The 22,715-nt window shown below is 36.1% G+C and overlaps 1 protein-coding gene across 2 annotated transcripts in view; it reads left to right on the forward strand.

Moving 5' to 3' along the window:
- Positions 1-22,715, forward strand: part of ATAD2B (ATPase family AAA domain containing 2B) — a 171,544-nt gene that overhangs the window by 48,715 nt on the left and 100,114 nt on the right. For both annotated transcript variants that reach the window (XM_036881655.2, XM_036881656.2), the window contains exons 9-13: positions 4,135-4,233; positions 5,832-5,943; positions 8,079-8,194; positions 9,741-9,915; positions 22,249-22,337. In XM_036881655.2, coding sequence (XP_036737550.2) covers positions 4,135-4,233; positions 5,832-5,943; positions 8,079-8,194; positions 9,741-9,915; positions 22,249-22,337 — 591 coding nt within the window. The remainder of the gene's footprint in view (positions 1-4,134; positions 4,234-5,831; positions 5,944-8,078; positions 8,195-9,740; positions 9,916-22,248; positions 22,338-22,715) is intronic.

Here is a 22,715-nt window from a genome sequence, read left to right on the forward strand (position 1 = left end):
TCCCTTCTTATTCCTCCTCCTCCATTCTTTGTATGTTAGGTGTTTTTTTTTGTGTGTGTGTGTGCTCTTTTGTGTTTACTTTCAGTGCTTTTGTGAATAGTTGATTTTATTTTTTGCATTTAGTTAGTATTTGATTGTTCCGCTTTCATTGCTGTGTTTTTATTTTCTCTGGTTACATCTGTTTAGCCTTAGCAGTCCTTCAATCTAGTGGAGTCCCTCTAAAATACCCTGTAGAGGTGGTTTGTGGGAGGCAAATTCCCTCAACTTTTGCTTGTCTGGGAATTGTTTAATTCCTCCTTCATATTTAAATAATTGTGCTGGATACAGTATTCTTGGTTCAAGGCCCTTCTGTTTCATTGCATCAAATATATCATGCCATTCTCTTCTGGCCTGTAAGGTTTCTGTTGATAAGTCTGATGATAGCTTGATGGGTTTTCCTTTGTAGGTGACCTTTTTCCTCTCTCTATCTGCCTTTAAAATTCTGTCCATGTCCTTGATCTTTTCCATTTTAATTATTATGTGTCTTGTTGTTGCCCTCCTTGGGTCTCTTCTGTTGGGAGTTCTGTATACTTCTGTGGTCTGATTGATTATTTCCTCCCCCAGTTGGGGGAAGTTTTCAGCAATTATTTCTTCAAAGACACTTTCTGTCCCTTTTTCTCTCTCTTCTTCTTCTGGTACCCCTATAATGCAGATATTATTCCTTTTGGATTGGTCACACAATTCTCTTAATATTGTTTCATTTCTGGAGATCCTTTTATCTGTTCTGTGTCAGCTTCTCTGCGTTCCTGTTCTCTGATTTCTATTCCATTAGTGGCCTCTTGCATCTCATCCAGTCTGCTCTTAAGTCCTTCCAGAGATTGTTTCATTTCTGTAATCTCCCTCCGGACTTCATCCCGTAGCTCTTGCATATTTCTCTGAACATCCATCAGCATGGTTATTACCTTTGTTTTGAATTCTTTTTCAGGGAGATTGGTTAGGTCTATCTCCCCAGATTCCTTCTCAAGGGAGGATGTCTGGATTAGTCTGGTCTGTATCAAATTCTTCTGCCTTTTCATGGCGATAGAGGTAGTTGTGGCAAGCTGGCACATGTGTTGGCTGGGAGAACGTCCCTTCTTGCTGGTTTGTGGCCTTCCTCTCCTGGGAGAACGGCGACCCCTAGCAGCTTGTGCTGGGCAGCTGCGTGCAGGCGGGGTGTCTGATTCTTGCCTGGCCACTGTGGAAGAAGCTCTTCCCAGTTGCTGTGGGCGTGGCCACTGCCTCTGTGGCAGAGTTGCACCGGTGGGGGAACGGGTGGGTGGCTGTTTATCACCGTGAGGGACCTCCGAGCTGCACTGCTGCCCAGGGTGTTGGGGCGACCGGAGTTCCCCGGGATACCCAGTTACTGGGCTGATTGCACTGGGGTGCTTCCGTCCAGCTGTGGTGTCCCTGTCCCTTTAAGATTTTGAAAGGGCACTCGCTTTGCTTTTGTCCCAGGGGTGCCGGCTTCGGGGACCCGCTGACAGGTCTTACTGTCCTGTTTCCCTAGCATCCAGCACACCACGCACTGTGTGTCTGCACTCCGGTGCGGATGGCTAGGGCTGGCTATTTAGCAGTCCTGGGCTTCCTCTCCCTCCCCGCTCCGACTCCTCTCCTCCCACCGTGTGCTGGGGTGAGGGGTGCTCAGATCCCACTGGGCTGCGGCTTGTATCTTACCCCCTTCGCGAGGCACTGGGTCCTCGCAGGTGTGGATGTAGTCTGGCTTTTGTCCTGTGTCTCTGCTTTAGGAATAGTTGTATTTGTTGTATTTTCAAAAGCATACATGGTTTTGGGAGAAGATTTCCGCTGCTCTACTCATGCTGCCATCTTGGCTCCGCTCCCCCCCACCAAGTCTTTGGAATTTTGCCAGTGTTTGTTTATTCTTATGAGACCTCAGTTAATTTTTAAATTTGAGAGTTGTTCACACATTTAAAAGCCATTTGTTTTTCCTTTTTTTGAAATGTTTAAGTTTGCCCATTTTTCTAACAGGTTGTTCTTTTATCTGTTTTTAATAGTTCTTTATATTAGTTCTGAGATGAGTCTTTTGTCATACATTGTGAGTCTTTTTCCTCAGTTCATAATTTGTCCTTTGACTTTACTTTTGGTTGTTTTTACTAGGAAGTTTTTGCTTTTATGTAGTCAAATTTTCTGTCTTTTGTTTTGAGACTTTTAGATTTTTGAGTTACAGTTAGAAAAGCTTTCCCCAAATTGAAAATTGTAAAGGAATTCACCTTTATTTCTGTGGTTTCACTTTTTGTTCTTTAATTTTGATGCTTTTGAACTTCATCTTGGTGTAAGATTTGTAGTATTGATCCAACTTTTTCTCGCAGATGGCAAATGAGTTGTTTCATACTCATTTTTTGAATGAGTGTATGATTTTTCCATTCATTCTAGCAGGCACCATTATCATATATCAAATTATGTATTTTGGTCTGCTTCTGGATATTTGTTCCATTCATCTATTGGGCACTATTTAAGTCATTGAAGCTTTTTAGTATGTTGTAATATTTGTAACTGCTGATCCCCTTAAATTATCCTATATTGTGAGTTGTCTTGTCATTTTCTTGGTGGTTTCCTTTGAAGCAGAAAGGATTTTAATTTTGATGAAGTTCAGTTTACCTACTTTTTTTTTTGCTGCTTGTGTTTTTGATATCATATCTAAGAATCCATTGCCAAATCTGAGGTCATGAAGATTTACTCCTATGTGTTCTTCTAAAAGTTTTATAGTTTTAGCTCTTTGTTTAGGTCTTTGGTACATTTTGAATTAATTTTTGTATGACTTGACCCCCTTCCCTTTTAAAGATAGTTTTGGAAAGTTGCATACACTTCTCTGCTTTTTGTGGTATTATTGTTATACATATTATATCTGTAAATTTTACAGACTTAGCAATACATTATTAGAATTATGTACACAACTTTATGTCTTTTAAAAAGGCTAAGAAAAACAAGCAAATATATATTTATAGCTTTTGTTACATTAACATTTTTATTTATAATTTCTCATTCTCTTCATTTATTCTTAGGCATTCGAATTACCACCTGGATTCATTTCCTTAGCCCAATATGCTTTGGCTTCCACTCTCCTCATTTGTGCTGCTAGTGGCAGATATATTTCTATATGTTAAGTCCAACATACACATGCATACACACACACACAGAAACTTGGAAGTGGGCATTTTCCTGAAGGAGAAAAAGAAGTAGGAGAGAGGATAAATATCAAAATTGCAAAGATTGAGTAGATAATTACTACAGCAATTATTCTGGAGTGTTAGGAGGCATTAAAAACTGATGTAGGATGGAATGAAAAGATTTATATCAAGAGAAGGAATATTGGTTGGTTTAAAGATCTCAATGGGAGTTGGGGAAAAATCTGGGTTTGCTACTGAGATTAGTGGAAATTGGAGTGGAGTAGGTATGCACAGGCTGTGAAACATCCTAGAAGGTCAATCTGAGTTTGAAGTAAATTTATTTACAATAATTCCAGTCTGAATGATTACTGTATTTTCTAGGTATCTTAGAGATGTCACCAATTGTATTAATAATGTGCCATTCATTATTATTTCTTGAGGATGAATTTAACTTGATACATTATATAATAATTCATAGTAGTTCTGATTATAAATTATTTATTTCAAAAATACTTTATGCATTTTGTAAAGAAATTCAAACAGGGTATAAGATTCTGAAGTGGGAAGTGAAGCCCTTGTTTTCATGTAAACCAGCGTATTATTTTCTTTAGTATCTAGACTGTTTCTGATTATTTGGGAAAGGAAAAATAAGAGAAAAAGATACTTTCTTATTTAATAAGATTCTAATACTATTTTTAAAGCAATGATAGCTATTCCCTAACTATGCAAATTAAATATGCTGTCTTCCTAAACTACCCTATTAAAAAGGTTTTAGGCACCCTGTCTTCCCTCTCTTTTTTTTCTTTATCTCTGTAGAACTTACCGTGTTTAAACTTCGTTAGATGTAAACTGCATAGTCTTAAGGATTTTAATATTTGCCAAATGAATGGATATATTTTCTACTGAGTTAACGTAGATATAATGCTACTATGTGTTTGTAAAAGCTGTTGGCTGCTGTGATGATTTTAAGGGTTTTACTCTCTTTAAAAAGGAGAAAGAAACATGCCATTCATAGTAGTGACACAACTTCTTCTGATGAAGAACGCTTTGAAAGAAGGAAATCAAAGAGCATGGCCAGAGCAAGAAATAGGTTAGTATATTTCTTATTGTTTCCAAGGTAGGAAAAAGGAGTAACAGTTTTTATTTTTTAAGTGGGATTCTTATCTGGACTAATATTTTGCTAACACTAATATTCAGCATGTAGTTTAGGCTAGACTGATTTGGTTTTTACTTAGTGATTCTTAGAATAAAAATCTAACCTTGGGAAACTTTCCATAAATTAACTATGTAAGTACTCTGTAAAATAGTGTGTGGAAGGTAAAGGAAGCAGACCCAAGGGGAAGAGGCCCAGCTCTGTGGCAGTCGTTTTCCTCTCTACCCCTCTTCTAATCCAAATCCTTTTAATGAGGCTGATTTTAGATGCTTATACTGAGTACATCACTCAGAGTAAGATTTGGTTTCTACTAGAATTATCTCAGGAGCCCTTCAATTTTTATTGGAAAATTTGCTTTGTTTTTGGTTGAATGAGTGCCTCTGGTGACCTTTGCCTAACTAGGGTAGATGACTGACATGGCTCACTAAAACCTGAAGTTTTCAGTTGGGGAGAGAATTAGTATTTTTATCTAGTAAGTAAGTAAAGCATCAAATTTTAACTTATTCTTAGAGTTAATTCAAGTTTTCAGTGGGGGTGAGAATTAGTATTTTTATCTAGTAAGTAATTAAAGCATCAAATTATAACTTATTTTTAGAGTTTATTTTTTAGCTTACATGTATAATATGAGAGATAAATTATGTTTAGAAAATTTACATTTAGCAAAGCATTTCTATAATTTGGCATTACATATCTATTGTAGAAGTACCAAGTTTTCAGTTAGCAGGTTTTGGAAACAAGTTTGGATTGGTGTAGATTGTACATGAAAAGAATTTCTAATGTTGGTAGTGGAAAGAAGATATAAGAAAAATCCAAGTTTAAATAAAATAACTTAATCTGAGCTATTCTGATACTTGCTTTGGAAATATATTTTTAAGGAAAGTTTTAGGATGCAGAGATATTGATGAAGGTATATTCATTATAGAAGCTATACTTTTTGGGGGTTGTTTATGTCATCTTTTGGTGTTTACCCAAGGCTAAAAGAGGAAGTAGATTATGATTTCTTAGGGGTAATAATTTAAATAGTTTAGTATAGGATTTTAGATAGCTGAAAGATCTATTTTAAGGTGGTTACACAGAAGATAAAGCTTGGTTCTCAAAATGTGATCTGAATTGGTTCCCCTGAATAAAAGGTAAATAAATTTCTTGAATTATGTAAATTGAGTAGACATACCCATGTAGTATATGAGGATAAATTTTAATCTTATAATAAAACTTGAGTTCATTTAATGTCATATGGTATAGTACATATAGATCTATTTTTATCTTATACTTGTATAATATGTTAGTTATGTTTTCTAAGTTTGAATAGATTGGGCTCTGGATAAATAGGTTAATGAACTTTGCTTTACTTAGTGATAAATTTATTTTTGTTCTGTCTTAAAGAATTTAGGAAAAGTAGCTTAAATATATGAAATCTGTTGATGTTATTTTCTAGGTTATGAGAAGAAGATGAAAGTGTCAAAGATTTGAACTTATTCTGACATTAAAAATGTGAAACTTCTAATGCAACCTACTTGAATTTTTGTGAATTTCAGATGTTTACCTATGAATTTAAGAGCAGAAGATTTAGCTAGTGGTATTCTCCGAGAACGTGTCAAAGTGGGTGCAAGTTTGGCTGATGTTGATCCAATGAACATTGATAAATCAGTAAGTTTTGTAAATGTTTTTCTAGAAGTTTTTCTAGCTTTTTTTTTTAAAGGTTACTCTTTTTTCTAAACCAACACACAATAAAAATAGAAAATCCAGGTATCACCATTAGTGTTTTGACATACATGTTTTGGAATCGCACTGTAGTCATACATGATGCTTTCAGGTTTTTCCTTTTTTCCCATTTCAGTGTCACTGGAGTTTATAATGAAAAATGAGTAGGGATTGAGACTGACAAATATGGCAAGGCCTCATAGACCATGATAAACAATGGGGTGTTGCTGAAGCTGTTCAGGTATCATGATCAGATTTGCATTTTAGGTAGATCACTCTGTGAAACAGTTAATGAATTTAAGGGAAGCAGGGCTAGCATTAGGGAGACTGGTTTGGACATAGTTGTAGTCTAGTAATCTGGCATAATGGTTATGGTAGAAAGTAGGGGTAATGGAAGGTAGTAGTAGATGAATTTTACAGAATTCAGATATTATGGAATTTAGTGAATTAATTGCTTTTGAGGAATGAGGGAGAGAAACAAGTTGAACAAATTACCCAGGACCATGGTGGGGCATAAGGGATGGCTCCACTCTGAGGTAGAGATCATAAAAGAAGTGTTTGAGGTACAAAGGTGATTTAGTTAGTTGTAAACATGTTTAGATATCTGTGACACATCACAAATGGAAACAACTTGTAGGAAATTGATTATTTAGGTTTGTAATTAACAAGAAATACCTGGGCTAGAAATTCAGGTATGGATCACCAATATGAAGATAGTTGAGGCTACTGTGGAAAATGGATGCCTAGGGAAAGTCATATCACATGAACAGAAAGACAAAAGAGTTAAAGAATATGGTAGATTCTTACTGTTAGTAGAACCTTTTTTAGGTGGATACTTTGGAATAAGGTTACTGCATAACCAAGGAACTTATTTGGTATTTTTTTCTTTGTTCCCATAAACATTTCTGTACAACAAAATTGATTATCGTGAGAGACTTAATTTATCAAATGGAGTTGTGTATATATGTGAAAGTGAAACATTAGCTACCTCCAATCTAAAGTCATAGGGAAAATGTTTCATTGATGAGGATGTCAGGAAGTTTCAGAGGATTGAATTCAGAATGTCATGTTTAATAGTTCACATTCTAGAGGAGTTTACAATATGAACTTTGCTTATTTGGATTACCAGCACCTTACTTTCTTAAAGCTAGTTAACTTCAGACATCTCTGCCAATTAGAGTAACTTACTTCTTTAAAATTTAGATTCATACAAGAAAATTTAGCTTCTCTTAAAATGTTTCTTTTACTTAGACTCTGTATTTATTTTTCTAGATTTTTTTTTTCTATCTTAGCAATATATTTATTGTAAAACATTTTCAAGTACCACAACAGAATAAAGAAGCAAGGAAATAAACTTGCCATAACCTAATAGTCAGAGGCAATTGCTGTTAACATTTTGGTAATATTTCCTTCAAGCACTTTTTTTCTATACAATTTTTTACTTTACAAAGTTTTTTAGATACTTACACTGTTATGGGTGGGAGGAATATCTCTGTTGCTTCTTGTGGTAGATCAGTGTTTCTCAAACCTTTTTTTCATTGTTGCTTCCTAAGGAAAAAAAATTCAATTTCTCTGTAGCAGATAAATTAGTATTAAAGAATAAGATTTTGTCAGAGTTAAGCTTTGGAGAGTCACAAACCATTGTAATAGCTAAGAATTTTTCTTTTCATCCTACTCCTGAACCAATTTTTGCCCCATTGGGGACAGTATGGCCCCTGCTGAGAATGCATGTTAATAGATGATATTTTGAAAAGCATTTAAATTATTAGAGTGTAAATACAATATAACATCTCCTGTAGATATCCATTAAAGTGTTAGATTGGGCATTAATCTTAATCCTTAGTTATTAGGAGATTAAAGAATGGTAGCTTTATTTGGCTGAACTGATGTGTAAGCTTCAATTTTACTGCTAACTTTTTATTTTTCTACACTGATTTTAAAAGTATAATTTTTTTGAATTTTGCATTCTACAGTTTATGCTGAAGGCATGTATTTCTGAATTTTAAGACTGTCTTGTAAATTTAAAAAATCTATAAACAGTTAAAATTATTTTATATTAAACTTTCCCCTTTCTTTTCAAGGTGCGGTTTGATAGCATAGGTGGATTGAGCCATCATATTCATGCACTAAAGGAAATGGTAGTATTTCCACTTTTATATCCAGAAATTTTTGAAAAATTTAAAATTCAGCCTCCAAGGTAAGTGATATGCTAGTTGTTTTATTATTGTTATTACTGTTTATCAGATTTCAATCAGTAAATGATTATAAATACAAATATTTCATATGAATTTGATGTGTTCTAGTAATGAGAATTGAGAATGAAATTTTACTATTTAGGGCGCAAAGCCAGTGGTACTAAGTGTGTTCCTGAAGTTTACATTTCAGCATATAGGAGTCAGGCATAAAATGGAGATTCTTTATTCAGACCTTGACTATACAAGTGCATTGCCCAAATGGATTTTCCTTAATTTGGCCTCATAATGGCATTGAGTTTGATACTATATGCTGTTTAGTCTTTGGAAGCACAATTTCAATGAAATGTTTCTTTTGACTTGATGATGGGATATTTTGGAAATGGTAAGCCTCATAATTTATTTATATGATCAGATTAGTTGTGTTTGAGTATGATGTGGCTAGCTAGTTAACTATTAGAAAAGGCTGAGAAGTTATGTTAAGGGAATTTGGGCAGAATAAAATATTCTGAAGATGTACATATAAACTGTTAGATTTAAACTGCTAAATGTCTCCTTCATTTTGGGGGCACTTTTTATTCGGATTTGGTTCCAATTAGTTTTCTGTGTGTATAAGGACATAGAAAATCTTATTAAAGAGTCATCTTCTGTTTGAATGGGTTAAAAAGTTGTCCTATAATTTCACAGTGGCTTTTAAAAATCGTAACAGCAGTTTGTTTTTTTTATATGACATGACTTGGATTTAAAAAATAATTATTACTTTCTAAAAAGCCATTGGTGTAGCCTTGGGAGAGGCTAAACTACCAAAGTAGTATAGCCTTGGAGAAACATAAAAAAAAGAGTTATGAACAGAAAATTTTTATAAGCAGAGAGTAAATGGTACTCCTCAGAGGTGGACAATTTTTTATAGGACTCTTTTGTATATTAAGTTTATATTTTATCTATATTATGCATTTATAAGCATTTAATATAAATGAGATTATTTAATAATACCTTATGTAACTTTTTGTTGTTTACTTTATAATATATTCTAGACACCTTCCCATATCCATAATGTCTGTATTCTTGTTGACATCAAAAAGATTTTGACCTGTATTTTTGACATTGTGTTTTTATTTTATAGATGTAATAGTGTGTTTATCTGCCCCTTATTATTAGATAGCATTTAGTTTTTTCTCAGTTTTTCACAATTAGAAACAATGCTCAATCGAATATCCATTTAAAATCTATAACATTCTTTTGAGTAGTTTATATGATACATTCTAAGATAGGAAATATCTGCATTGCAGGAAAGACATTAAAATTGTGATTCTTGCCAAATCACTGTTACCTGATTTCCCTATTTCTTACCTGCCAAAGCTTTATGCTTTGGGAACATTGTTGAGGACTCTCAACAAAGTGAAACTTTTGTCTGTATTCTACAGAAAGCTTTATCAGTGTCTAATAATTACACTTCAGTACAAAATTATATGGTAAGTACATCCTTTTATATTGGTTATTAGTGGTTGTGATTACATTTAACTTACCTTTATTGATCCTTTATTCCTCTAGGGGCTGTTTGTTTTATGGTCCTCCTGGCACAGGTAAAACCTTGGTCGCCAGAGCTTTAGCTAATGAGTGTAGTCAAGGAGACAAAAAGGTGGCTTTTTTTATGCGAAAAGGAGCAGACTGTCTGAGCAAGTGGGTTGGTGAATCTGAACGGCAACTTAGGCTTCTTTTTGATCAGGTAAGAAATCAGCTAATACAAGATAATTTTCTTCAGAGTATTTAATACAGTTAATCTATAAATACAAATTGTTCATGAAGAGGCAGTTTCTAATTATTATGTTAAGTTTAGAATCAATAATCTGAATTTGTATGCCTTGGAGATATTTAATAGCAGTTTTACTACTAGTACTCATTCAAGATGATTCACAAAACATTTATTGAGGTAGCTCCTTGGTGTATAATACCATGTTAGATACTTTTAAGAACTCTGGGTATAATGTATATATCATTAGATTATAATCTAATTGAGGAAATAGAACAAGCATAAAAAATTTAAAAATCTCATAAAGCAGGATATTGTTTATTTTTATGTTATAAATAATGGTGCTGGAAGAATTCAGTAATAAATGAGTGCTTTTTAAAATACAAAATAAGGTGAGTGAATATACTATACTTTTTATTTGTAGTGGTAACTTGAAAAGTATTATTTCTTAACACTTATAAAAATCAATTCTAATGTAAATTAACATTTAATTGTTTGAGCTAGTGAAGGAAGTCATTCATATTTGGCAGTGCAACTTATACTCTCATTATATCTAAGGATATTCACATAAAATGAAAAAAAAATGCTTTCAAGAAGCACCCATTAAATACCCATTACTGAGTTGATGTGTAACAAAGTCCTTTGTAATTGGCAAAGTGCTTCAAAAACAATTTTTTAGTTATTAGTATTAAAAAGTGCTGTTTTCTATAGCCAAAGCAATACTGAGAAAGAAAAATAAAGCAGGGGGGATCTCGTTTTCCAACTTCAAGCTCTACTACAAAGCTGCAGTAGACAAGACAATTTGGTACTGGCACAAGAGCAGACCCAAGAACAGAACAGAGAGTCCAGATATTAACCCAAACATATACAGTCAATTAATATATGATAAAGGAGCCATGGATATACAATGGGAAAATGACAGCCTTTTCAACAGCTGGTGTTGGCAAAACTGGACAGCTACATGTAAGAGAATGAAACTGGATCATTGTCTAACCCCATACACAAAAGTAAATTCGAAATGGATCAAAGACCTGAATAAAACTCTTAGAGGAGGGGGCGGAGCCAACATGGCGGCGTGAGTAGGACAGTGGGAATCTTCTCCCAAAAACATATATACTTTTGAAAATACAACAAACACAACTAGCCCTAAAAGAGAGACCAGAAGACGCAGGACAGTGGCCAGATTGCAGCTACACCAGCGAGAACCCAGCAACTGGTGAAAGGGGTGAGATACAAGCCCCGGCCCGGCGGGACCCGAGCGCCCATCCCCCCAGCTCCCGGCGGGAGAAGAATAGGCAGAGCAGGAGGGAGACGGAGCCCAGGACTGCTGAGCACCCAGCCCCAGCCACCCCCACCAGAGCACAGACACAGTGCGTGGGCGGAGGGCCCTGGATACTGAGGGAACAGGGAGTAAGACCTCTGAGCGGGTGCCGAAGCTGAAGCCCCTGTGACAAAGAAAAGCGGGGGCTTTTTGAAAGTCTTAAAGGGACAGGGACTTAACAGCTTGACGGAAACAACCCAGGTCACAGTACAGCAGCTGGAAATTACAGGGAAAACCGGGTGCACTAACCCCCTGGGCAACAGCTCTGAGACCCCTCACGGAGGCAAACAGTCAAGCAGCCCCCCCATCCATTACCCCACCGGGTGCTGCGAAAGCAGAGAAGCAGCCTGAGACAAATTCCGCCCACAGAAAGGGAAATCTCTCCCTTCCGGCCAGGCAAGACACAAAGACCCACTCTACACGCAATTACCCAACACAAGCCACTAGGGGTCGCAGTTGTCCCAGTAAAGAAAGGCCAGTAGCAAGTGAAAATTTTGGCCCTCCCAGCTGACAGTCAATAGCACCTGTCAACATGAAAAGGCAAAAAAATATGATCCAGACAAGACTAACCCAGACAGCTTCAGCATCTGCTACATCTTCCCCTGAGAAGGAATCTGGGGAGATAGATCTAGCCAGTCTTCCTGAAAAAGAATTCATAACAAAAGTCATAACCATGCTGATGGACTTGCAGAGAAATATGCAAGAACTAAGGAAGGAGAATTCAGAAATAAAACAAGCTCTGGAAGGACTTCAAAACAGAATGGACGAGATGCAAGAGACCATTAATGGACTAGAAAACAGAGAACAGGAACGCAGAGAAGCTGATGCAGAGAGAGATAAAAGGATCTCCAGGAATGAAAGAATTTTAAGAGAGCTGAGTGACCAAATGAAAAGGAACAATATATGAATTATAGGTATTCCAGAAGAAGTAGAGAGAGAAAAGGGGATAGAAAATGTCTTTGAAGAAATAATTGCTGAAAATTTCCCCAAACTAGGGGAAGAAATGGCCTCTCAGATCACAGAGGTACACAGAACTCCCATGACAAGGGATCCAAGGAGGGCAACACCAAGACACATAATAATTAAAATGGCAAAGATCAAAGACAAGGACAGAGTATTAAAGGCAGCCAGAGAGAAAAAAAAGGTTACTTACAAAGGAAAACCCATCAGGCTATCATCAGACTTCTCAACAGAAACCCTACAGGCCAGAAGAGAATGGCATGATATACTTAATGCATGAAACAGAAGGGCCTCGAACCAAGACTACTGTATCCAGCACGAATATCATTTAAATATGAAGGAGGGATTAAACAATTCCCAGACAAGCAAAAGTTGAGGGAATTTGCCTCCCACAAACCACCTCTACAGAGCATCCTACAGGGACTGCTCTAGATGGGAGCACTCCTAAAAAGAGCACAGAACAAAACACCCAACATATGAAGAAGGGAGGAGGAGGAATAAGAAGGGAGAGAAATAAAGAATCATCAGACTGTGTTTATAATAGCTCAACAAGCGAGTTAAGTTAGATAGTAAGATAGTAAAGAAGCTAACCCTAAACCTTTGGTAACCACAAACTTAAAGCCTGCAATGGCAATAAATTCATACCTTTCAATAATCACCCTGAATGTAAAAGGACTGAATGCATCAATCAAAAGACACAGAGTAATAGAATGGATAAAAAAGCAAGATCCATCCATATGCTGCTTACAAGAGACTCACCTCAAACCCAAAGACGCGCACAGACTTAAAGTCAAGGGATGGAAAAAGATATTTCAAGCAAACAACAGAGAGAAGAAAGCAGGTGTTGCAATTCTGGTATCAGACAAAAGAGACTTCAAAATAAAGAAAGTAACAAAAGACAAAGAAGGACATTACATAATGATAAAGGGCTCAGTCCATCAAGAGGATATAACCATTATAAATATATATGCACCCAATGCAGGAGCACCAACATACCTGAAACAAATATTAACAGAACTAAAGGAGGAAATAGAATGCAATGCATTCATTCTAGGAGACTTCAACACACCACTCACTCCAAAGGACAGATCCACCAGACAGAAAATAAGTAAGAACACAGAGGCACTGAACAACACACTAGAACAGATGGACCTAATAGACATCTACAGAACTCTACATCCAAAAGCAACAGGATACACATTCTTCTCAAGTGCACATGGAACATTCTCCAGAATAGACCACATACTAGGACACAAAAAGAGCCTCAGTAAATTCCAAAAGATTGAAATCCTACCAACCAACTTTTCAGACCACAAAGGCATTAAACTAGAAATAAACTGTTCAAAGAAAGCAAAAAGGCTCACAAACACATGGAGGCTAAACAACACGCTCCTAAATAATCAATGGATCAATGACCAAATCAAAATGGAGATCCAGCAATATATGGAAACAAATGACAACAACAACACTAAGCCCCAACTTCTGTGGGACACAGCAAAAGCAGTCTTAAGAGGAAAGTATATAGCAATCCAAGCATATTTAAAAAAGGAAGAACAAGCCCAAATGAACGGTCTAATGTCACAATTATCGAAATTGGAAAAAGAAGAACAAATGAGGCCTAAGGTCAGCAGAAGGAGGGACATAATAAAGATCAGAGAAGAAATAAATAAAATTGAGAAGAGTAAAACAATAGAAAAAAATCAATGAAACCAAGAGCTGGTTCTTCGAGAAAATAAACAAAATAGATAAGCCTCTAGCCAGACTTATTAAGAGGAAAAGAGAGTCAACACAAATCAACAGTATCAGAAACGAGAAAGGAAAAATCACGACGGACCCCGCAGAAATACAAAGAATTATTAGAGACTACTATGAAAACCTATATGCTAACAAGCTGGGAAACCTAGGAGAAATGGACAACTTCCTAGAAAAATACAACCTTCCAAGACTGACCCAAAAAGAAACAGAAAATCTAAACAGACCAATCACCAGCAACGAAATTGAAGCGGTAATCAAAAAAGTACCAAAGAACAAAACCCCCGGGCCAGATGGATTTACCTCGGAATTTTATCAGACATACAGGGAAGACATAACACCCATTCTCCTTAAAGTTTTCCAAGAAATAGAAGAGGAGGGGATACTCCCAAACTCACTCTATGAAGCTAACATCACCCTAATACCAAAACCAGGCAAAGACACCACCAAAAAAGAAAACTATAGACCAATATCCCTGATGAACGTAGACGCAAAAATACTCAACAAAATTTTAGCAAACCGAATTCAAAAATACATCAAAACCATCGTACACCATGACCAAGTGGGATTCATCCCAGGGATGCAAGGATGGCACAACATTCGAAAGTCCATCAACATCATCCACCACATCAACAAAAAGAAAGACAAAAACCACATGATCATCTCCATAGATGCTGAAAAAGCATTTGACAAAGTTCAACATCCATTCATGTTAAAAACTCTCAGCAAAATGGGAATAGAGGGCAAGTACCTCAACATAATAAAGGCCATCTATGATAAACCCACAGCCAACATTATATTGAACAGCGAGAAGCTGAAAGCATTTCCTCTGAGATCGGGAACTAGACAGGGATGCCCACTCTCTCCACTGTTATTTAACATAGTACTGGAGGTCCTAGCCACGGCAATCAGACAAAACAAAGAAATACAAGGAATCCAGATTGGTAAAGAAGAAGTTAAACTGTCACTATTTGCAGATGACATGATACTGTACATAAAAAACCCTAAAGACTCCACCCCAAAACTACTAGAACTGATATCGGAATACAGCAAAGTGGCAGGATACAAAATCAACACACAGAAATCTGTGGCTTTCCTATATACTAACAATGAACCAACAGAAAGAGAAATCAGGAAAACAACTCCATTCACAATTGCATCAAAAAAAATAAAATACCTAGGAATAAACCTAACCAAAGAAGTGAAAGACTTATATTCTGAAAACTACAAGTCACTCTTAAAAGAAATTAAAGGGGACACTAACAGATGGAAACGCATCCCATGCTCATGGCTAGGAAGAATTAATATTGTCAAAATGGCCATCCTGCCCAAAGCAATATACAGATTTGATGCAATCCCTATGAAACTACCAGCAACATTCTTCAATGAACTGGAACAAATAATTCAAAAATTCGTATAGAACCACCAAAGACCCCGAATAGCCAAAGCAATCCTGAGAAAGAAGAATAAAGTAGGGGAGATCTCACTCCCCAACTTCAAGCTCTACTATAAAGCCATAGTAATCAAGACAATTTGGTACTGGCAGAAGAACAGAGCCACAGACCAATGGAACAGACTAGACAATCCAGACATTAACCCAGACATATATGGTCAATTAATATTTGATAAAGGAGCCATGGACATACAATGGCGAAATGACAGTCTCTTCAACAGATGGTGCTGGCTAAACTGGACAGCTACATGTAGGAGAATGAAACTGGACCATTGTCTAACCCCATATACAAAAGTAAACTCAAAATGGATCAAAGACCTGAATGTAAGTCAAGAAACCATTAAACTCTTGGAAGAAAACATAGGCACAAACCTCTTAGACATAAACATGAGTGACCTCTTCTTGAACATATCTCCCCGGGCAAGGAAAACAACAGCAAAAATGAACAAGTGGGACTATATTAAACTGAAAAGCTTCTGTACAGCAAAAGACACCATCCATAGAACAAAAAGGAACCCTACAGTATGGGAGAATATATTTGAAAATGACACATCCGATAAAGGCTTGACGTCCAGAATATATAAAGAGCTCACACGCCTCAACAAACAAAGAACAAATAACCCAATTAAAAAATGGGCAGAGGAACTGAACAGACAGTTCTCCAAAAAAGAAATACAGATGGCCAACAGACACATGAAAAGATGCTCCACGTCGCTAATTATCAGAGAAATGCAAATTAAAACTACAATGAGGTATCACCTCACCCCAGTAAGGATGGCTGCCATCCAAAAGACAAACAACAACAAATGTTGGCGAGGCTGTGGAGAAAGGGGAACCCTCCTACACTGCTGCTGGGAATGTAAACTCATTCAACCATTGTGGAAAGCAGTATGGAGGTACATCAAAATGCTCAAAACAGACTTACCATTTGACCCAGGAATTGCACTCCTAGGAATTTACCCTAAGAATGCAGCAATCAAGTATGAGAAAGACCAATGTACCCCTATGTTTATCGCAGCACTATTTACAATAGCCAAGAATTGGAAGCAACCTGAATGTCCATCGATAGATGAATGGATAAAGAAGGTGTGGTACATATACACAATGGAATACTACTCAGCCATAAGAAAAGGGCAAATCCTACCATTTGCAGCAACATGAATGGAGCTGGAGGGCATTATGCTCAGTGAAACAAGCCAAGCAGAGAAAGAGAAATACCAAATGATTTCACTCATCTGTGGAATATAAGAACAAAGGAAAAACTTAAGGAACAAAACAGCAACAGAATCACAGAACTCAAGAATGGACTAACAGGTACCAAAGGGAAAGGGACTGGGGAGGATGGGTGGGTAGGGAGGGGTAAGGCGGGGAGAAAAAGAGGGGTATTAAGATTAGCATCCATAGCGGGATGTGAGAAAGGGGAGGGCTGTACAACACAGAGAAGACAAGTAGTGATTCTACAACAGTTTGCTACACTGATTGACAGTGACTGTAAAGGTGTATATAGGGGGGACCTGGTATATGGCAGAGCCTAGTAAAGAAAGTATTCGTCATGTAGGTGTAGATTAATGATAAAAAAAAAAAAAAAAGCAGTTACTGTGTGGTGACCTCCAATGAGTTCTACACAATGATATAAAGGGCATATAAAACTGTAGGCAAAGGGTCTGTTTGTGTTTATACAGAGGATCAAAGCCTAATTTGGCTACCCCGAAAATGAACTAAGATACGATATGAAAAAGAACTTCCAACATCAGCACTCTCTGGAAGACTCATGCCAGAAGATGATCAGCAAAAAAAAAAAAAAAAAACAAAACCCCAACAAAGATCCACGCACTGCTACAGCTGTAGATGCACTCATCCCACCAGCTCCTGGACTTGCCATGGGAATGAAGAAGGAGATATCTAAGCTGGCCTGTGCATACAGTAAAACAACAAATTGGACTGGATCTATACTGTTGGAACTCAACCAAGAATTAGGAGAAGTGCAAATTGTAGCACTCCAAAATCTTACAACCACAGACTATTTACTGTTAAAAGAACATATGGGATGTGAACAGTCCCCAGGAATGGGTTGTTCTAATTTATATGAATTCTCTCAGACTGTTCAAAGTTCAGTTGGACAATATCCACCATATCATAGATAAGTTTTCACAAATGCCTAAGGTGCCTAACTGGTTTTCTTGGTTTCACTGAAGATGGCTGGTAATTACAGGTATGCTTTGGTTAGGTAACTATATTCCTATTATGTTAATGTGTGTGCACAATTTAATTAGTAGTTTAAAACCTATCCATGCTGAAGTTACTCTACAAGAAGATATGTCAAAGAAATAATCAATCTTCCCAGGTTTTCCTCCGCCTGCTACTTCTATAGCTTTTCTTCTTCCTACCTAATCACAACCTTTAAATACTACTCGTGCCACATGTCGAATTTACCGAGTATCATAATTCTTCCAAGTGGTAAAGACACCTCAAGACAAATGCTGGGCATAGAAGCCACAGGGCATAAATATGCAAAGAAGTAAAAAGCTAACCTTTTCAAACAATAAGGCTTCTCTCTCACTTACCAACTTAACATTTCCCTGTATGGCCCCGGAAGATGACTGGTTAGCCAGAGACGGGTAAGATTCCTCAAGGGAGGAACAACGTAAGACAGGCACAGTCGCAGGGGGCCATCTGGTGAGAAAATGGGGAGCAGCAGAGGTGAGGCTTAGAACCTCCCCCCTCATGTTCTGAGAGAAATCTTCTGCATACATGGATGTTTATTGCCCTCGTCTAGCTCGGATTAACACATAGTCTACAGGCACACACCTGATCATCTACATTTGCTCTCTTACAACACTAAACTCTGTTTTCTACCTTTATCTTGTATCTACCTACCACTTCAGCATTTTATTAAAAATAATAATAATAGAGAAATGTGGTATCCACATATAAATTAAGTTTAAAAATCAAATGAATACTCATATTTGAACTGACTGTTTATAGTTCATAATGCATGAACAAAACCGAAAGCTTCTGTGATGACTGCCCTTGCACTGTTCACCATGTAACTTATTCACTATGTAAGAATTTGTACTCCATGTAAGAACTTGTTCGTTATGCATCAGAAGATTGGAGACTGATGAAAATTAGGCTTGGGATGGATTAATGATTGTGCATTGAGTATTGACCCCTCTATACAGAAATTTATTGTTGTTATCAACTATTTGATCAATAAATATGAGAGATGCCCTCACAAAAAAATATGTATATATATATATATATATATATATATATATATAAGCAGACTTCCAATTGTAAAATAAATAAGTAACCGGGATGTAATGTATAGCATAAGGAATATAGTGAAAATATTGTAACAACTTGGTATGTTGATAGCTGGTACCTAGAATTATCATGTATATAAATGTTGAATCACTGTGTTGTACACCTGAAACTAATGTAATGTAATACTGTGTGTTAACTACCCTTCAATAAAAAAAAAAAAAAAAAAAACTCTTAGAAAAAAAGATTGGCAAAAATCTCTTGGACATAAACATGAACAGCTTCTTTAATACCTCCCTGGGCAAGGGAAACAAAAGCAAAAATGAACAAGTGGGACTTTATCACGCTGAAAAGCTTCTGTACAGCAAAGGACACCATCAGTAGAACAAAAAGACATCCTACAGTATGGGAGAATATATTCATAAATGACATATCTGATAAAGGATTGACATCCAAAATATATAAAGAGCTCACGCACCTCAACAAATGAAAAGCAAATAATCAAATCAAAAAATGGGCAGAGGATCTGAACAGATACTTCTCCAAAGGAGAAATTCAGATGGCCAGCAGGCACATGAGAAGATGCTGCACATCGCTATTCATCAGGGAAATGCAAATTAAAACCACAATGAGTTACCACCTCATACCAGTAAGGATGGCCACCATCCAAAAGACAACAACAAATGTTGACGAGAATGTGGAGAAAGGGGAGCCCTCCTACATTGTTGGTGGGAATGTAAATTTGGTCAACCATTATGGAAAGCAGTATGGAGGTTCCTCAAAAAACTAAAAATAGACATACCATTTGACCCAGGAATTCCACTCCTAGGAATTTACCCTAAGAATGCAGGATCCCAGTTTCATAAAGACATATGCACCCCTATGTTTACCGCAGCACTATTTACAATAGCCAAGAAATGGAAGCAACCTAAGTGTTCATTAGTAGATGAATGGATAAAGAAGATGTGGTACATATACACAATAGAATATTATTCAGCCATAAGAAGAGTACCAATCCTACCATTTGCAACAACATGGATGGAGCTAGAGGGTATTATGCTCAGTGAAATAAGCCAGGCGGAAAAAGACAACTATCAAATGATTTCACTCATATGTGGAGTATAAGAACAAAGAAAAAAACTAAAGGAACCAAACAGTAGCAGACTCACAGAACCCAAGAATTGACTAACAGTTACCAAAGGGAAAGAGACTGGGGATGATGGGTTGGAAGGAGGAACAAGGGGGAAAAAGGGGCATTACAATTAGCAGACATAATGTAGAGGGGGGACATGGGGAGGACTGTACAACACCAAGAAGACAAGTAGTGATTCTGCAGCATCTTACTATGCTGATGGACAGTGACTTTAATGGGGTGTGTGGTGGGGACTTGATGATGGGGAGAGTCTAGTAACCATAATGTTGCTCATGTAATTGTAGATTAATGATACCAAAAAAAAAAAGCTGTTTTCTAGATAATGGATCTAGAAAGAGGACTAAGGTAAAATTCTTAACCTTCAGGGTGCTCAGTGTTTATTGGGAGGTCAAGCATATGCAGTCTGCATGCTTCAAGAGAGTTTAATAACAATTAAAAAATATAAATGTAAAATAACATCCGCAGATAAGGGAAGAATTAGCTTGGGAATGCTGGCATATTATCCAGTGACTTACTTTAAAATTTTTGACAGTTTTAGCTGTTTTATTTTGGGAGTAAGAATGTCTCTTGGTTTCATTCAAAACCATAGAAAAATCATGCTACTTTTAAAATCTGAACTTACTTTATTTCTGTTTCATAGTCTTCTTTGTAGGTAAGAGTAGTTGAAATATTTACTTTCTTTTTAAAAATATTGTTGATAGCCGTTATTGTCTTTTAAATGAAAGCCTGCATTCCTAAATTAAGGATGTGATGTATACACTAAATGAAATGAAGTAAGTGTACTGTAAAAGAGTTTGGCCTTTGGTGTCAGAAAAATGTTAGTTTCTATCTGCCCTTACTATTAAGTATACAATTTTAAGTAAATTAAAGCATCTGATCCTTAGTTGCCTCTTCTATAAAATGGGGGAAGTCATATCTTTCTCACTGAACTGCTATGAGATTTCATCAAAAGGAAGAATATAAAGTGCTTATCACAGTGAGTGGCATAGAATATATTGTACTTCCTTTTTTCAGTTTTGTGAGACTATGGTTCTGAAGAGCTGTGTGTTTGATGTATATAAAAGTAATTATCAGATCTTTACATAACTCGTCTTAGAAAGTTTTTCCTCCAAACCTAAGTTTTGTGGTTGATTCGTCCTTCATTTCAAATTAATAGAGAATGCTGAAAGTTTAATGCCTATCACCAGTCACGCAGAAATGAAAAATTTGTATCCATTCTTTAGTAAACTTACCTACCTATAAGCTAAGGACTTGCTACAAGTAATTTTAAAACATGAACTATATTATTTTGAGTAAATTATATAGTAAAGACTTCATTTTTAATCTAATACCCTCATTTACAGTGTCAAATTAAGTTCTTACTAGATCTAAGATTTAAGTGAGAAAAATGGCACTGTGAAAGTCCTGGAACAAAACTCGGAAAAATTTTGTTTCTAATCTGAGAGTAGCGAGAGTCTTAACTGTGGAAAAAAGGATTCACTACGTAAATGTTTTTTTAGTTCTATGCGGCAACAAAATATTGTGAACAAAGCCAGTGATCCAATAGAAAAACTGGCAAAGGATATGGAGAGAACTTTCATAGGAAAAGCAATATAAATAGCTCTTAGAGATAAAAAACTGCTCATCTTCATTGCTAATAGAAATAAAAATTAGAATGACAACAAGGTAACATTGTTATCTTAAAATATTAGCCAAGATCAAGAAGTTTGATAATACATGTTGGTGAGCAACTCACATATATTGCTGGTTAGAGGGTAAATTGGGACACAGTTGGAAGGCAATTTACAAATATTTAACTAAAGTAGAAATGACACATGCCTTTGAACCAGTAGTTCCACTTTTAGAATTTATTATATTGATATTTTTATAGTCATGTGAAGTGTTAAATGTACATAACTATTTATTCAAGCATTGTTGATAATAGGAAAAGATTGAAAACAGCCTAAGTGTCCATGACTAAGGGATTAACTTAAATATGGCAAATCCATACAGTAGGGTGTTTTGTAATTGTTAAAAAAGAATGAAGCAGATCTTTATGTACTTACATGGAAGTAACATGTACAACAATTAAAATATATTGTTACAGAAAATAGGCTGTTTTATGATAAAAAGCAATGTATATAGTGTTTAAAATGCATTAAGTAAAATAAAAATTGTGTTTAAAAAAATACATTTCTGTGTATTTGTATAAATGACATGTATGGAGAGTAAACAAGCTGAAAACAGTAGTAGAAGACCTTGTAGTTGGAGACCAGTGTGATAAGATTTCCTTTTTTTTGTATAATGTATAATCTTTCTTACCTATTCCATGTACCATTTGCTTATATTACTTATTCAAGAAAAATAATTAAATATAACAAATGAAAATGAATACAATAAATAACATCTGTTGTCTTTTTATATTAGGCATATTTGATGCGGCCTTCTATAATATTTTTTGATGAAATAGATGGATTAGCTCCAGTTCGTTCAAGCAGACAAGATCAGATCCACAGGTAATTTTTCCCAATCTGATTTTGTTGTATTCTTTTCAACTCATTGATATAGTTTAACTTTAGCCCTTAGATGTGCTATAAGGCTTATAAAATGTGGTCTGTTTCCCTACGGAAGACTTCTTTCTTTCAGTTAGCACAGGATATAATAAACCATTACCTGTGAGCCAAATAAACTCTCTGCCTGTTTTTGTGAATGAAGTTTTATTGTAACACAGCCATAGTCATTTCTTTTCACATTATATATGGTTGCTCTTGCACTACCAGAGCAGAATTGAATGATTAATTGTGAGAGAAAGGTCATGTGGTTTACAAAGCCTAAAACATTTACTTTCTGACCCTTTACAGAAAAGGTTGCCTGATCTTGACTTGACATAATGT

The sequence above is a fragment of the Manis pentadactyla genome, chromosome 2, assembly GCF_030020395.1.
Source record: "Manis pentadactyla isolate mManPen7 chromosome 2, mManPen7.hap1, whole genome shotgun sequence".
Classification (NCBI taxonomy): Eukaryota; Metazoa; Chordata; class Mammalia; order Pholidota; family Manidae; genus Manis; species Manis pentadactyla.